This window comes from Solea senegalensis, linkage group LG5 (assembly GCF_019176455.1).
Source record: "Solea senegalensis isolate Sse05_10M linkage group LG5, IFAPA_SoseM_1, whole genome shotgun sequence".
In the NCBI taxonomy this organism is placed as follows: domain Eukaryota; kingdom Metazoa; phylum Chordata; class Actinopteri; order Pleuronectiformes; family Soleidae; genus Solea; species Solea senegalensis.
The window spans coordinates 18,142,069-18,159,331 of NC_058025.1; the positions used below are offsets into that span (position 1 = coordinate 18,142,069).

Below are 17,263 nucleotides of genomic sequence, written 5' to 3' on the forward strand. Positions count from 1 at the left end.
TCTCCTGAGGGGAGACCAGGTTTCCCCCAGAAGTTTTGCCAGTTATCTAAAAACCCAATGTTGTTTTCTGGACACCACCTCGACAGCCAGCGATTGAATGACGACATGCGGCTATACATGTCATCAATGGTTATGTAAGACAGTGAGACCACACCCTGGAGACAATAGACGAAACGTCATCACTGTATATTCTGCTCTTTGATTATCGGTAAATGAATTAATCAACTAGGTTCAAACCTCATCAGTTGGGGACAGTCCCACCACTCTGAAGTGTAAACACTGTCTCATTTGAAGTGTGTAGGTCTGATGTTCTCAGTGCAGGAAGTAGACAAGTCAAGGTGGCTCAACTGTCATGTGAAAATACCCCATGGTGATTAAAGGTCCTCAGATGGAAATGGCATTCCTGAGTAAATCACAATGGATATGTAAATGTAAAGTGTCTGTATTCTGGTGGGATATCTTGTATATAAGGGACAGAGCTCCCATTCACTGGGGAGTTTGGTCTGCTTAACAGAAGCTCCCACACATCAACTGTGTGTCACACAACTTACTGGCTGTATTTTCTACTACTGGACATTTCAATAAACTGGTATGGTAACCCTTCATTTCTAATGTTGCCTTTGTGGCAGTGGTGTGGTGGGATGTTGCGACAACGCCACCCGCGGTAGTTTCACCCGCAGGAAATTCTAAACTTCAAACACTTAATGTTCATCAATAAGACACACAGGTTCAAAAATACCACAGGGGCAAGAGATGGTCTCAATTTAAAGAAATACTTTATTAAACCAAAATAAGTAATTAACCAAAGTTCCAACATGTCAGTAACAATAATAATGAGAATAATAATCACATAAAATAAGCACCAAGCAAGAATAAAAATCAAGGGAAAGGGCTGGAGCTTACCAGACGGCAGGGAAAAATCAAAAGTGGAAGGGTCCGTTATTTAAAACACCTGTGACACTCCACTCACACATCAAAGCAAAAGGAAATCGTGAAGGGGACCACCACCAAGGACGAGACTGCCGCCTCTGGGCCACAGCACCTAACAATCTGCAGTAACGCCCCAGAGAGACAGAGGAGTATTTATCTGTGCTGCGTGCCAATCACCCAGCGAAAGAAAGCGGGCAAGCGCATCCAGGAAATGCTTCTGGTGGAGCGATGCGTTTCCCACAGCCCCAGCAGCCGATCGCGCTGAATGGCAAAGATTGTGCGCCCACAACGGCCTCGCCAGCACGCCGAACAGGCCACAATCACCGGAGGGAAACGGAAGAGAGAGAGGAGGGGCAGGTGTGTCTGCACCTCTATATATAAGGACGCATTCCCCCGTGCCTCAATCAGTATGCCGTTTGCGTTGGCATAGTGCCATATAGTGGCAAGGAAGGAGACGACCTGTCACATCTACCCCCCACTTTTGCATCGTCGGCTCGACGATGGAAAAGGAAAAATAAACCTACGAGAACTAACTCCATGGCCTGAAAATGGCAACCTGGGCATTTGACACAAGAGCTGGGCCTCTGTTAGCAATATTACTTCGGCTAGCAGGCTGAGGGAGATGATGGACATTAGCATGGTGGCCAGCTGTAACACGGGCTGTTCTACGCAATGCTTGCTGAATGGTACTTGGCTGGTCAGTTGGGGACAGTAATGAGGCTGATGGTGAAGCGCCTTCATGTGCTGAAGATGTTGCTGGAACAAGACTGACCACCCTAGGGGTCACAACAAGAGGGCCTGTAGAACAGGAGGCACCTGGAGTAGTTACAGGTGGTGGACAAGCCGAATCAGAAACCAAGAACCACAGTTCACTGTCACTGGAGGACTCACCATCCAGTGCTGCCAGGGCAGGCAGAGAGGACATCTTTGATAGAGGGTCAGCAGCTTCGGGCTGAATTATAGCCTTTAGCATGTCCCGATGCACATTACGAACTTTATGCAAATCACTCACAGGAGCCACAGCATAAACTGCTCCTTCACCAGCAGGGGCCTTCACAACTTGATAGGCCACCGAACTCCAGAGATCTTGTATTTTCTGGCACCCCCTCACACTGTGGTCCCTCGAGTACACCAGCTGCCCCACTGAAAGTGGAGCCTCCCGGACCTGCTGATCATGCCGCTCTTTTCGTCGGCCAGCAGCAGCCAACACCCTCTCACGAGCACCCTCAAAAGCAACTCTGAGTCTGGCCTGGTGCTCAGCCACCCAGTCCTGCACCTGGCCTGGTACTGGGTCCTGGACACGTCCCAGGAGAAAGTCAATTGGAAGACGAGGTTCCTGGCCGAACATAAGCAAGAATGGCGACTCGCCTGTGCCCTGATGAGGGGTTGTGTTATAACAATAGAGCACCTGTGGCAAGCAGGCAGCCCAATCCCGTTTCCGGGAGGCCGGAATGGTCCGAAGAAGGTTAGGCAGAGTTCGATTAAACCGCTCGCACTGACCATTACCCACTGGATGGTACGGGGTGGTACGGGATTTAACAACCCCATACAAAAGGCAAAGCTGGTGAATCAGCAAGCTCTCAAAACTCCTTCCTTGGTCTGAGTGCAAGCGGCTCGGGACACCAAACTTATAAAACCATTCAGAGATCAAGACCTGAGCCACGGTGGAAGCCCGTTGATCCCGAGTGGGGATGGCCATCGTAAATTTGCTGAACACATCCGTCATGACCAGGACGTTCTCATACCCATTCCGAGAGGGCTCCAACAACGTGAAGTCAATCGCCAAGATCTCGTTAGGTCGGGAAGCAAGCAAGTGGCCCATAAAGCTATGTGACCCGTGCCCAGAGTCCTTAGCGACTTGATAGCGCTGGCACCCACTGCTTTATGTCCGAAGACATTCCTGACCAATAGCAACGTTGCCGGACCAGCTCTGTGGTCCGCTCTATGCCCTGGTGGCCATGTTCTTGATGAAGCTGACGCAAAGTTTCCTGCTTAAGGGCGGCAGGCAAGATGAGCTGGAGAGCCTCTTCACCCCCATCTGAACGGAAAACCCTATGAAAGAGAACACCATCTTTCTCTACTAGGCGATCACACTGCCGGAAAAGTGCCAAAGCTGACTTGGGAAGCTGGCGCCTTTCCACAGAGGTGGGTAGAGCCTTCCGCCGCCAGAACACAAGTACATCTTTCAGGAGGGGGTCAGCCTCCTGCAATGAATGAAGGTCAGCCGCAGACTGGAGGGGGAGAACTGAGACCACAGACTGGGTAGCTGATGCCAAAAGAGCTGGAGGTGGATCCTGCTGGAGGCTGCTGGGGACCAAAGTACCCAGCAAAGAGTTTGAAAGTTGGTGGGAACCGGGTGCATACTGCCGCGACAGTGCATCCGCATTTCTGTTGCTGCGACCTGAACGATACTTGAGATCAAAGTCAAAAGCGGCAAGTTGGGCAGCCCATCTGTGTTCAGTGGCTCCCAGTTTGGCAGACTGAAGATAGCTTAATGGGTTATTGTCAGTAAAGACAACACACTTATGCCCCAACAGATACTCTCTGAACTTTTCTGTCATGGCCCACTTGAACGCGAGAAATTCCAGCTTCATAGAGCTGTAGTTGGACATATTGCGCTCAGTGGGCCGAAGACCTCTGCTGGCATAGGCCACCGGTCTCACACCGCTGTCCGTCTCCTGTGAGAGGACAGCCCCTAGGCCACTATGGCTGGCATCAATTTCCAGAATAAAAGGCCGTGAAAAGTCAGCATAGGTTAGCACTGGAGCTGAGACCAACCTTGATTTCAAAGCCTCAAAGCTCTCCTCACACTGAGGGGTCCATGCAGCACCCAGAGCCGAGCCTGGCCCTTTCATTGACCTTGTGCCTGCTAACTTAGCCACCAGCTGATGCAGAGGACCCGCCAGCTTAGCAAAGCCACTTACAAAACGCCGGTAGTAGCTGGCAAAACCCAGAAAGGAACGCAACTCAGAAACGTGAGTGGGGCGCCGCCAGTTAGCCACAGGCTCAATCTTCTTGGGGTCCGTGGCAACTCCCTGGTTTGAAATGACATGCCCAAATAACCAACCTCTTGTTGAAAAAAACACACTTCTCGAGTTTTGCCTTAAGGCCCTCTTTTTGGAGCCGATCAAGCACCATTTCCAGCCGCTGAAGATGTTGCTCAACAGAAGAGGAGTAGACAACAATGTCGTCCAGATAGAGCAGTAAGGACTGACCTTGCTGATCACCAAACATCCTCTGCATAAGCCGCTGGAAGGTGCTTGGGGCATTACACAAACCGAAAGGCATGCGATTAAACTCGAAAAGGCCAAACGGTGTACAGAAGGCGGTTTTGGGCCGGTCCTTCTCCACCACCGGAACCTGATTGTAGCCACTGGCCAGATCAATTGTGGAGAACCAGCGGGCCCCAAAAAGCGAATCTAAGCTCTCCTCAATGCGAGGCAAAGGGAAGGAGTCCTTCCTTGTCTTGCTATTTAGGGGGCGGTAGTCCACACACATACGCAAACTCCCATCCTTTTTTCGCACCAAGACAATGGGAGCCGCGTAGGGACTACAGCTCTCCCTAATGACCTGAGACTCAAGAAGCTGATTGATATGCGCCTTCACTGCCTCGTACTCGGATGGAGGGATGCGTCGATATCTCTGCCTGACTGGGACATCATCAAGGAGCGGTATATCGTGGGAAATTAGGTTGGTACAGCCCAAGTCACCATCATGGGCTGAAAAGACTGACTGGTACTTGTACAGCAGAGACTTTACGTCTGCCTGCTCTTGCTCAGGCAATGTGGACAAATCAAAAGACTCGATCCTACTTGGTACTGAAGGAGCAGCTGCTTGGGAAGAGATAGTCACCAAAGTAGGCTCCACTTCAGTCACACCAGCAGGTAGGCTGACGACTTGGGCAGTGCTCAGGATGCCAAGGCTGGTGCGTGGGTGAAGGAGGACCTAAGTTGTCCCGACATTGACCACAGGGACATATGCAGTACCCTGAGCAACCTGTACCAGGCAAGGAGAGACTAACAGCCCAGCTGGCAGACCTGACTCAGAGGGCTCGAATAACACACTCTGACCGGAAAACTGCTGGGAGCAGGTGCTAGTAACCAGCTTCATCACCCCACCAGGAATGCGCACGACCTGCTTTCCCCTCACCCTCACCCTGCCAGTAGGGCCCCCAGGACCATGAGTGGACGACTGGTGACACCTCTGTAAGGCTGCAACGACCGGACCAGGTGCTTGTGAAATGAAAGGAGAATCAAAAAGAGAAGGACCATATGCACCGAACAGTTCGCGGTAGCATCGACGAATCACATTCATCCCAAGGATCCCCGGGACAGAAGACTCAATGCCAGGGGGGTCCTTAACAACAAGGATCCCACAGTGGGGCATCACCTTCCCACAGAGTTCCACATCAAGCTCTACATAGCTGATATATGGAATCGCTAAGCCATTAGCCGCTCGCAGCTGTAGCCAGTGACAAGAACGAAGGCGATCATAGCCCCAAGGTGCAAACTGCTCCAAGAAGAAACTTTCCGTAATGGTGGACACCATGGAACCAGTGTCCACCAAGCATGACACAGAGACTCCCCCCACGGAGGCATCAATGTTCAGGCAAGGAGCAATTAAGCCAACCGCTGCACCTCCCTGTGAGCCTATGGACTCCCCAACTGAACTGTGGCTCAGCAGCTCAGTGGGCTTCAGTTTTCCGACGGGTGAGAAGAATGAGTGTTTGGTTCAAACCAGCTAGTGAATTAGCACGGCGTCGATGGGAGGCCCGTACGCCATCACATTCTCGAGCAAAATGGCCAGGCTGCTGGCACCTTCTGCAGATTAAAGGGCCACTACGTGAATTTTGACCTTGGGAATGAGGGGCCTGCAGGGAGGCTACAGTATGAGTCAACTGATCAAGCTGCTCCTGCTGTCTCTTCAAGAGATTCATCAGATCACTGAGATCTGGTCCAAGTGGTGTGATATTAGCAGTAGGTTGGGTGTGGCCCTGTACCCTATACTGTAGGCCATAAGCTGCTGGCAGAGAAGCACTACGCCCCCTAGCACCCCCTGGAAGACCCTCCCTCTCCCATCGAATGGCCTCACTGCGTAGCTCCAACAGGGTGGCAGTCGGCCAGCGGCGGACAAATTGTTTCAGCTCCCGCCGAAGAGAACAGTCAAGTACATGCTCAATAAATTGATCACGAAGGAGGACATCGGCATTTGGTACCCCATCAGGTGCACACTGCTTGACCTGTGCCATTAAAGCCATAAGGGCTAAGGAAAATTCATGCAATGTCTCCCCCTCAAGTTGGTGCCGAGAAAAGAAAGCCTGCTGCAAAGTTACATAAGGCTGAACACAGCCATACAGTTCCTGTAAGATCGCGAATACCCTACTTGGGTCTCCTCGCTCTGCAGCCGAGCGAAACTTGATCTCTTCTCTTGCTTCTCCCTCCAAATGATGGGAAACTCTTCTATTACTCCCATCTCTAACATAGCCTGAACAGTTTTCCTCTTATGTTCCGGCAGGCGATAGGATCGTGAACGCACTGTCACACCCGGGGAAGTTTCTATGTGGTGGTGTATGAGGTTTGTGCGTCCCGGCAGGGGAGAGAACACGTCGGCAAACTGCCGCTGCAACGAGGCCACGTCTGCTCTCTGGCCTGGCGAGAGATGATCGTCAACGGGGACCGGCGTCGACCTGTTTAATTTAGTCACCTCCGGTCCCAGCTCATCTCTCTCGATCACCGTGGTGGCCAGAGAAACAGACGCCACCTCCCTCCAGGCTTTGAGGAGGTTAAGGTGGTAAATCTGTGTTGCTCCACCCCTGTCAGAACGCACAACCTCATAGTCAACATCCCCCACTCGCCGTGTGACCACAAAGGGTCCTTGCCACTTGGCGAGTAATTTGGAGCTAGACGATGGTAGCAATAGAAGCACTTTATCTCCCGGTGAAAACTGTCTAAGTTTAGCCCCTCTGTTGTACAGCCGCTGTTGACGTTCCTGGGCCTGGAGCAAATTCTGCCGTGATAACTGACCCAGTGAATGGAGTTTTGCTCGCAGGTCCAGTACGTGCTGTACCTCATTTTTACTGGTGCTTGGACCCGCCTCCCAGTTTTCCTTAACCAGGTCCAAGACACCCCGAGGTTTCCTGCCGAACAGGAGTTCAAACGGCGAAAAACCCGTGGAGGCCTGGGGCACCTCCCGCACTGCAAACAACAGAGGGTCCAACCATTTATCCCAATTACGACTATCCTCGTGTACGAACTTACGAATCATGTTCTTTAGCGTTTGTTAAACCGCTCCACCAGGCAATCAGTCTGGGGATGGTACACACTAGTCCGGATTGAGCGGACGTCCAGTAATTCGTATAGCTCGCGTAGTGTACGTGACATAAACGATGTGCCCTGGTCAGTCAGGATCTCTTTCGGGATCCCAACTCGGGAGATGACCTGAAACAGTGCCTGTGCAACACTCTTCGCCGAGATGTTGCGCAAGGGTACTGCCTCGGAATATCGCGTTGCATAGTCCACTAGAACTAATACAAAGCGATATCCCCGTGCGCTCCGGTCTAATGGCCCGATGAGGTCCATGGCAAGCCTATCAAAAGGGACCTCCATTAATGGTAATTGGCGCAAGGGCGCTTTTGGGGTGGCCGGAGGGTTGACTAATTGACATTCGCGGCAGGATGCACACCACCGACTTACATCCGCCCGAATGCCCGGCCAGTAAAATCGGGCCATGATCCGGTTCAGTGTCTTATCATATCCGAGGTGACCCGCCATGGGGTTGTGGTGAGCCGCCTGGAAAATCGTTTCTCGGCGGCTTTTTGGGACTAACAACTGGGAGAGCTCTTCCCCTGTTCGAGCGTCACGACTCACTCTGTATACACGGTCTTTAACGACAACAAAGTAGGGGTGAGAGAGTGCTGCATTAGGGTGAACCGGACAACCATCAATTTCCATCACTTGGTCAAAGGCGTGGCGGAGGGTCTCATCCCGAGACTGTGCTAGGGGAAAATCTTCCATGGGCGCCATCTGTGCCCCCCCCCCAGCAGCGTCGGGATGCGGCACCTCCGCCTCACCACTAAGGACAGCACATAACTCACATTTCCCTGACTTACGTGACCGCACCCTCATGGTTTCCCCTGCTAAGCTCGTAAACCCCGGCCAATTTGTTACCAAAATTACAGGGTGCGTGAGGCGAGTACTAACTCCAGCCTTTACTCTATGTTTTTTCCCTTTAAAATAAATTTCCAGAGCCACCACCGGATAATCGTGAATATCCCCATGCACACACCTCACCCTCACCCACGATGCCTCTAACAATGCCCCCGGTCGAACCAAGCGCTGATGGATCATGGTCTGTTCACAACCAGAATCCAGCAGAGCTTGATGTGTACCCCCTTGTATACATACCGGTATACGGTGCCGGTGTCCCTCCGACATACTGCCCAGCCGGTCCAGGATGACTCTCCTCAGGCTGTGCGCGGCCAGCTGCGCCACGCCGGTGAGCAGGGGAAGAAGCCGAAGTGCTCTCTCCTCCACCACACGCCTCTGCCGTGCCCTCGAAGATGTCCAGGTATGCCTCCGGGTCCCGCAGGAGAGCACGATCGTCCCGCTGTGACGCCGCAATGTCCGCGAGGAGCTGGGACTGCTGCTGCTGCAACGCCCGGCTGCCCACGGCGCCGACCCGGAGCCCGGTCGAGGACGGTCTCCGCCCGTCGCCCTGCAGCGGATGACCGCGGAAGATGACCCGGAGGCATACCTGGACATCTTCGAGGGCACGGCAGAGGCGTGTGGTGGAGGAGAGAGCACTTCGGCTTCTTCCCCTGCCGGTCCAGGAGAGTCATCCTGGACCGGCTGGGCAGTATGTCGGAGGGACACCGGCGGCGGTTCAGGGGGCTCTCCTTTGAAGAAGCCGGGCGCCCCCTTTGCATACGCTCCTGGACGCAGCAAGGCGCTGGCTCCAGCCGGTGACCCACTCCGCTGAGGACGTCGTTGGACAGGTGGCGCTGGAGCAGTTCATCGCTGGGTTACCATCGTCCACAGCCAATTGGGTCCAGTGCCACCGCCCGGCCAACATCGAGGCAGCGATCGTCCTCGCGGAGGACCATCTCTCTCTTCCCCGGCGGAGCATGAGGGAGGAGACCAGGCCAGCGACGATCCCTGCCAGCCGTCCCACTCCAGCCCCGAGGAGGAGGTTCCCAGTGGCATCGGCTCCTGCACCACACCCACACACACACACACACACACAGCCGGAGCATGCATCGCTCCGGTCGTCTAATTACCCTCTGCCGTCTTTCCCTCAGGGCCCAGCCTACACGTCTGATCACCTGGCACCCCGGGGGGCTCCTCAGACGCCAGGGCAGGTGTGCTGGCGGTGTGGGCAGCCCGGCCACATCAGAGCGGAGTGCCCGCTCATGGAAGTGGGGCAAGTGGTTCGGGTTGCCGGGCCGCCGGCCCCCTCCCCCGGTTCGGAAGGGACGTACCGTATACCGGTATGTATACAAGGGGGTACACATCAAGCTCTGCTGGATTCTGGTTGTAAACAGACCATGATCCATCAGCGCTTGGTTCGACCGGGGGCATTGTTAGAGGCATCGTGGGTGAGGGTGAGGTGTGTGCATGGGGATATTCACGATTATCCGGTGGTGGCTCTGGAAATTTATTTTAAGCTGGGACTGCTGCTGCTGCAGCGTGGTGGTGCTCTCCTGCATCGCAGCGAGGTGCTGAAGGGCCAGCGACAGCGGAGTTTGTCCCTCCATGTGTCTCTATTCAGGTGCCACTGTGAGCTTTTCCCACTCACTGGGGTTCGGGAAGGACGAGGAGGCGGCGTTGAGGGAGCAAATATACCGGTTTATTGACCAATGAAAACAATCAAGCAAACAAAACAAAAGGAGTCAGCTGTGGCTGCGATGTCAGCGCTCTGCTGCGCTGCGCTGCTCTGACTGTCTGTGTCTCTCCGTCTCTCTCTCTGTGTGTCTCCATGTGGACCCAGCCTACTGCAAGAGACCAGAACCAGGTTACCAACATGCTTATATAGCTGACTAATTACCTGATTCTGTCCAGCTGTCTGATCACCGGCTGAGCCACTCCTTCCTTCCCTCCAGCAGCCGTCGCTCTAACCAAGCCCCACCACCACAGTTATGTCCAAACACTCATCGAAAACTTCTGCTACTAAGAACACAGTATAACGAATTCTCTGCCTCTAAAGCAGCCTCACATCTTTTGCGTCTTAAGCAGGCATTTTATGACCAGGGGGAGAAGCCCGGGAAACTCTTGGCCTGGCGACTCAAACAATTACAAAATGAGAAAAACATTACCTCAGTTGAAAATAGTGACGAACAGATTATTGTTGACCCACTAGAAATCAGTGAAACTTTTAAGGTATTTTTTGAGAAATTATATAGCTCAGACATAACGCACATCGGAAAAGAACAAAATACTTTCTTAGACAATCTCCAAATACCCAACATTCCAGGATTAATAAGTGCAGATCTGGGGGCAGCTATAACTAAGGAGGAAATATCTATAGCAATAGATCATTTGAAAACAGGCAAAACCCCTGGCCCAGATGGGCTGCCAATAGAAATTTATAAAAAATTTAAAGACAAATTGCTCTCCCCTCTTTTTGACATGTTTTTGGACTCATTTGAAAAAGAAATTCTCCCCGTTTCACTAAGAGGAGCTCTGATAACTCTACTACCCAAACCTGGTAAATCTTGCAACAAATGTGGAAATCTGAGACCAATAAGTCTTCTTAATGTTGATTTAAAAATACTTTGCAAAATTTTGGCTAGAAGGCTGGAGCAAATTTTACCAAACATAATTGCCTGTGACCAGAATGGGTTTATTGTGGGTAGACAGGGATTTCATAATGTGAGACGCGTGTTAGATATTCTTCATAATCGAGAAGGAAAACCAGATACTGCTTTGCTATCATTGGATGCCGAAAAGGCCTTTCATAGAGTTGAGTGGCCTTATTAATTCGAAATACTAAAAAGATTTGGCTGTGGAGATCATTTCTGTCGGTGGGTTAAACTTTTATATAATGAACCATATGCTGAAATAATAACAAATGGAGTGATATCTAAATCATTTAAAATCAAACGGGGATGTAGGCAAGGGTGTCCTTTGTCCCCCTTGTTATTTATTTTAGCAATTGAACCGTTAGCCATTGCGGTGCGGTCTCATGAATATATAACTGGTATATCAGTAAGCCAACAGGAACATAGAATTGCCTTATTTGCTGATGACGTCATTCTCTTCTTGGAAAAACTGAAAAATTCTATTCCAGCCTTGTTAGACCTAATAAACACATTCGGAAGGATATCAGGTTATAAAGTAAACAAAGACAAATCTTCATTAATGTTACTTAACTCGGAAGAAAGGAATAATATCGAAAACTCTTTTCAATTCAAAAAGGTAGATTGTTTTACATATCTGGGGATTAAAATAGTACCATGTATAAGAGACATTGTTGAGGCTAACTACAATCCCACGATAGACTCACCAGGGAGGCACGGCCAGATACCCACCACCGTCACCCCCACCGCCCCCCAGAAGCCGACCGCACGCCCCCCAGCCCAGGGAGGGACAGGCGGAGGTCCACGTAGGGCCACCAGCCAAGGGGGCCCCCAGAGACAGAAGAGAGGCAGACTCCTGAGCCGGTCCAGACCCCCCAGGTAGAGGCAGGGCCAATGGTCCAAGGACCCGCCGCACCCAACCCCGCGGTGCCCCGGAGAGGGGTCCCCCAACATCCAGGAGCATCTGCGCCCGCCGACGACCCCCGCCGGGTAGGCAGACTGCCGCCCACCACCGCACCTTCAGGGAGGTGCGTCATGATGAGCCACAACCATGCCTCCCGGACACCCCCCAGACCGAGCGCAGGGGACCCGATCCCCCACGTCCAGCGACGCCTCATGGACACCACTGCTGCCCCCACCCAGACCGCCAGTCCCAACACGGCCAGGGGGTGGGCAGGAATCGAGCGCTCAGGAGTGCACCTACGACCACCCCCCCCACCCCAGCCAGGTGATTGATTTGGAGGTGTGTGCATGTGTGTGGTGTGTGATACGATGTATGTTGGTATCTGGGGTGTAGTTAAAATGGGAGATGTGGCACGGGCGTCCCACTGTTGGCAGACAGTGGAACCGTCGACGTGTCTCTCGCCCACCAGGCCCTAATGTCTAACATGCGATAAAATTTGGGGAAGGGTGGCAGATCATCGGGGGAACGGAGAGTGGCCCCATCATGTGATGGTCCCACCCCCCGACTCCCCACCATCTCAGCCACACACCCCCCGGTGCCCTAGATGTGTGTGTTTAGATGTATCATCTGCGGTGGGGGGGGGCGTAGGGGGTGGGCAAGAGTGCCCCCCCAAGTAGGGTGCCAGCTTCCTGACTGGCAGGGCCATATGCCCCAATCCCACCCACCCCTGGCCTAGAAGTGAGCAACCCGTCCAGGCCAGGGACACGCCATGGCACCCATGAGCGCCGCCGAGGCGGAGGACCAGATACCCCCACACCCGACCAGAAGGTAGGACCCCGGTGAGCACACCAGCCCCGACGAGGCAGCACCCACACCCAGGCCATCACGGCACTACTGACGGCAGCAATCCTCAGACCCCGGCCCCGCCCACAGCCCAGGAACAGTCCAGACCAGGCCCACGCTCCACCCCATCTCCCACCCCAAGGGTCCCCAAAGCAAGGCGCCCCCCCGCGTGCCCCCCACCATGCCCCCCCCAAGGGACGGAGGACGCACAAGTCCGCTCCAGAGCGCAGCAGGAGCACAGCAGCGTGTACCGCCCCGCCACCCCGGAGGGCAGAACCCAGGGAGGATCACCCCCCCCCCACTATGGGCCAACCCCACCCCCCAGCGCCCCGCAGGCCCCAGCGTACAGAGACCCAGACCCCCTACCCCCACCCGCAGTGCGGCGCCAGCCCAGCCCCAGCCCACGGCCCACCACCCCCAACCCCCACGGGCCCCCCAGGCCAAGGTGGCAGCCCCCCCACAAATCCACCCCGACCCCCGTAGGGCAGACCCACAGCCACCGAGGGACGGTAGACCCAGGGCCACCAACCCATACAGACCACCAGACATCCCCAGTACCCCAGATGCACGGCCCGCAACACCACGGACCGACCAGGGAAGACACAGTCACCAACCCGCCCTAGGAAATATAATCAATTAGAGGTGTCCAGGTCAAATCAAATATAGGTAATTGTTTCTTTATGGAAGCAGACATTCTCTCCATAGAGATGTGATCTAAAATTAAATTTCTGTATTGGTTTAAACTTAAGTTTTTCTTGTTTTTCCAGTTCAAGAGGATAGTTTTCTTGGCGATGCTTAGGCTATTGATTAATACATGCGATTTTTCCATGTTTATATGTATTACGTTTAAATCACCCAGTATGCATAGCGTGGGGGAAGGTGGTATGGTGTATTCGAGACATGCTGAGAGGTCCTCGCATACCCTACACCAGAAGTTATACACCGGTGTGCATAGCCATATAGCATGCATGTAGTTATCTGCTGTGTTTTCGTTGCAGTTTGTGCAGATATTTGATTGTGAGAGCCCCATTCTGAACATCCTTTGTCCTGTGTAGTGTGTTCTGTGTAAGATTTTGTATTGTATTAGTTGTAGGTCTGGATTTTTTATCAATTTGAATGTGTTAGATGATATCTGTAACCAGAAATTTTCATCTAGGCTGATGGATAGGTCCGCCTCCCATTTTGTGGTTGGTAAAGAGATTATGCAATCATTTTTAGTCAATAGTGCATGTGTTTTAGACACCATTTTGGGAGACATAAGGTTTAGAAATTGTTTGATCATTGGAGGTAGTTCTAGATCCAATTTACTGGTTTTAAACCTCGTCTGGATTACAGATTTTATTTGTAGATAATCAAAGGACGTGTTGCTGTTAATGCCATATTGTTCCACTAAGTTATGAAATGGGATGAATTTGTTATCTTGAAGAATTTGTTCCAGGTGCCTTATACCTTTTTCTTGCCATGATTTGAGTTTTAGTGTTGTTTTATTCCGTAGTATGTCTGGATTATTCCAGATTGGGGTATATTTACATGGGATATGCGAGGACCCAGTGAGTTTGATAAATTCCCACCAGGCTGACAAGGAGGTATTTATATTTATGCTTTTAAAGCACTGATGCCGTTTAATGGTTTTGCTTATAAATGGTAGATCAGAGATTTTAATTTCATTACAGAGTGTTTGTTCGATGTCTAGCCACAGACTGTCCAGTGGTTTGGGTTGAAACCATTTTTGGACATAGTGAAGCCTATTTGCAAGAAAGTAGTTGTGGAAGTTTGGAAGTTCCAGACCACCATAGGCTTTTGCTTTTTGGAGTGTTTTTAAACTGATGCGTGCTGGTTTGGTTTTCCAGAGGAATTTTGTGGTGGCAGAGTCTAAGGATTTAAACCAGATTGGTGAGGGTTTAGTTGGAATCATTGAGAACAGGTAATTGATTTTTGGTAAAATCATCATTTTCATGGTGTTAACTCTTCCCATAAGTGATATAGGTAAGGAATTCCATCGTAGGAGGTCATCCTCTATTGATTTAAGTAGTGGGGTATAGTTTAATTGTGCTAGATCTGACAGCCTGGAGGAAAAATTTACACCCAAATATCTAATGTTTCCAGATTTCAGAGGACAGGATGGTGATGATTTGAAGTCGTGGTTGATTGGTAGGATGATCGATTTTGCCCAGTTTATCGAGTAATCTGATATGGCTGAGAATTTATTAAGAAGTGTAATAGTCTCAGAGAGAGAGCTTTGTGAGTTTTGGAGGAAAAGTAATACATCATCAGCATAGAGGCTTATTTTGTGATGTAGTTTTGTTGTTTGAATACCTTTGATATTTTTGTTTGTGCGAATAGCCGCTGCGAGTGGTTCGATAAAGATGGCAAAAAGCGATGGGGAGAGTGGACAGCCTTGTCTGGTGCCTCTCTGGAGAGTGAAGCTTGGAGAAGTTTGATCATTTGTTCTGACAGAGGCAATGGGAGAACTGTATAAAATTTTGATCCAGGAGATGAGTTCTTCTCCGAATCCAAATTTTTCCATTGTGGCAATTAGGAATTTCCAGTTTACTCTATCAAATGCTTTTTCTGCATCTAGTGAAACCACTGCTGCTCTAAATTTATTGATTGTGCAGTAGTCTATTACATTTACTAATCTGCGTGTATTATTAGTTGAATGTCTATCCTTAATGAATCCTGTCTGATCTGGGTGAATTATGAAGGGGGTGATTTTTTCCAGTCTCCTTGCTAAGGCTTTGCAGATGATTTTAAGATCTGCATTTATGAGTGAGATGGGGCGATAGCTGGATGGGAGTGACTGGTCTTTCTCAGGTTTGAGGTGGAGACAGATATGTGCTGTATTTATGTGTGTGGGGAGAGTGTTAGTTTCCTTGATTTTTATTATCATTTTATAGAATGTTGGTGCTAGTATGGACCAGAATGTTTTGTAGAATTCCACTGGGAATCCGTCTGGTCCTGGGGCTTTCCTGTTTGGCATATGGTGTCATTTAGTTCAGCTATTGTGATATGGGACTCCATAGAATGAACCTGTTAATTATTAAGTTTTGATAGATCTATGGAGTTTAAAAATGTGTTTATGTCTGTACTTGATGAGTTATTGTTTGATGAGTATAAGTTTTTATAGAAATCTCTAAAAATTTTGTTTATTTCTTCCGGTGCATGGGTTAGTTTACCGTCTGGGTCTTTTATAGAGTGGATAGTTGTTTTTTCTTTGTTTAATTTAAGTTGGTTAGCTAGGTATTTACTGGATTTATTGTTATGTTCAAAGTTTTCCAAGCGTAATCTCTCCAGTTGGAACTGCGTTTTCCTTTCTATTATTTTGTTTAATTCAAGTTTTAATTTTCTTATATTATTCAGCAGGTTCTCATCTTGGGATGCAGCATAGGCAGTCTCTAATGTTTTTATTTTATGTTGTAGTTCTAATTCCAGTAGGTTTTCTTTCTTCTTTTTAAATGAGGAGTATGAGATTATTCTACCCCTCATAACTGCTTTTGCTGCCTCCCAGAGGACATCTGGTTGTGTTTCTGGCAGGTCGTTTGTTTCTAGAAAAATTAACCACTCTTTTTCAAAGTATTTGATGAAATTTGGATCATCTAGTAATGATGTATTAAATCTCCAGTTTCTGATTGGTGGTGTGATGGCCTTATTAGTTATCTTTAGTGAAACTGGTGCATGGTCACTAATGGTGATAGGGTGAATCAAAGTGTCTGTGACGTTTGATAGAATTGAGCTGTTGGTGAGAAAGAAGTCAATTCTAGAGTAGGAATTGTGTACAGGTGAGAAGAAGGTGTATTCTTTATCAGCTGGATGACAGGAGCGCCAAGCATCACAAAGACCATAATCACTCATGTATTGTTTAAGTGTTTCTGTTGATTGCCAGTTCCGTGTTGTTCCTGCCTTACTGAGCCTATCAAGTTCTGGGTTGAGTACCATGTTGAAGTCCCCTCCTATTATCAGTGTTGTGTCTAAGTGAGTGGACAGTGAGGAGAAGAACGTGTGAAAAAAGGAGGGGTCATCAACATTAGGACCATATATGTTAGATATACAGAAGTTTGTATTATTGATTAATTAGTGAAGTATTATAAATCTACCTTCTGGGTCTATCATAGTGTTCTTATGTATGAAGTTTAATTTTCTATTAATCATGATGGCGACTCCTCTCTGTCTAGAGTTGTAGCTTGCTGTGTATATGTGGGGAAATTGTGATGAGGTGAGCTGGCAATCTGACTTAGCTAAGTGAGTCTCTTGTAGTAAGACAATGTCCGCTTGGAGACTATTTAGGTGGTTGAGGACTTTAAGTTTTTTATGTTTCGAGCCAATTCCATGCACATTCCAAGTGACAAGCCTGAGTGTATTCATCTTATTAACCATATTTATTTATCTAGTGTAGCCTGTGTGTGTTTTCTGTGCATGTGCACAAGCTGATGTTCAACACAGGGTGTGTGTGTTCCCATGTAAGTATGTGTGTGTGTGTGCCTGTCTGACCGCCTATGTGTGAGTGCTGTTGTCTAGGATAGGGTGTGCGTGTATGCATGTGTGTGTGTGCATGTGTGCTTGTCTGACAGCCTATGTGCGAAACTACAGCCTGTATGTGGATGTGTGTGTATGTGTCTACGTGCTTGTAACGTGTTTGTGTGTGTATTATGTGCATGTGTGTGCGTCTGTCTGTCTGATAAACTGCAATACTACAGCTTGTATGTGGATGTACATATGTGCGTGAGTTTACGTGTTCAGCATGTGTATGCATGTATATGTGCGTGTGTGAGAGAGAGAGTGCATGCGTTTGTGCT

The 17,263-nt window shown here is 49.9% G+C and overlaps 1 protein-coding gene across 1 annotated transcript; it reads right to left on the reverse strand.

Moving 5' to 3' along the window:
- Positions 1-1,667: 1,667 nt before the first annotated feature.
- LOC122769465 lies at positions 1,668-9,131 on the reverse strand. Its single transcript, XM_044025997.1, is given in 9 exon segments — positions 1,668-1,706; positions 1,760-2,804; positions 2,806-3,993; positions 3,995-4,875; positions 5,080-5,391; positions 6,313-6,829; positions 7,309-8,001; positions 8,215-8,903; positions 8,955-9,131. Coding segments are annotated over 9 exon segments (5,541 nt in total).
- Positions 9,132-17,263: the final 8,132 nt, after the last annotated feature.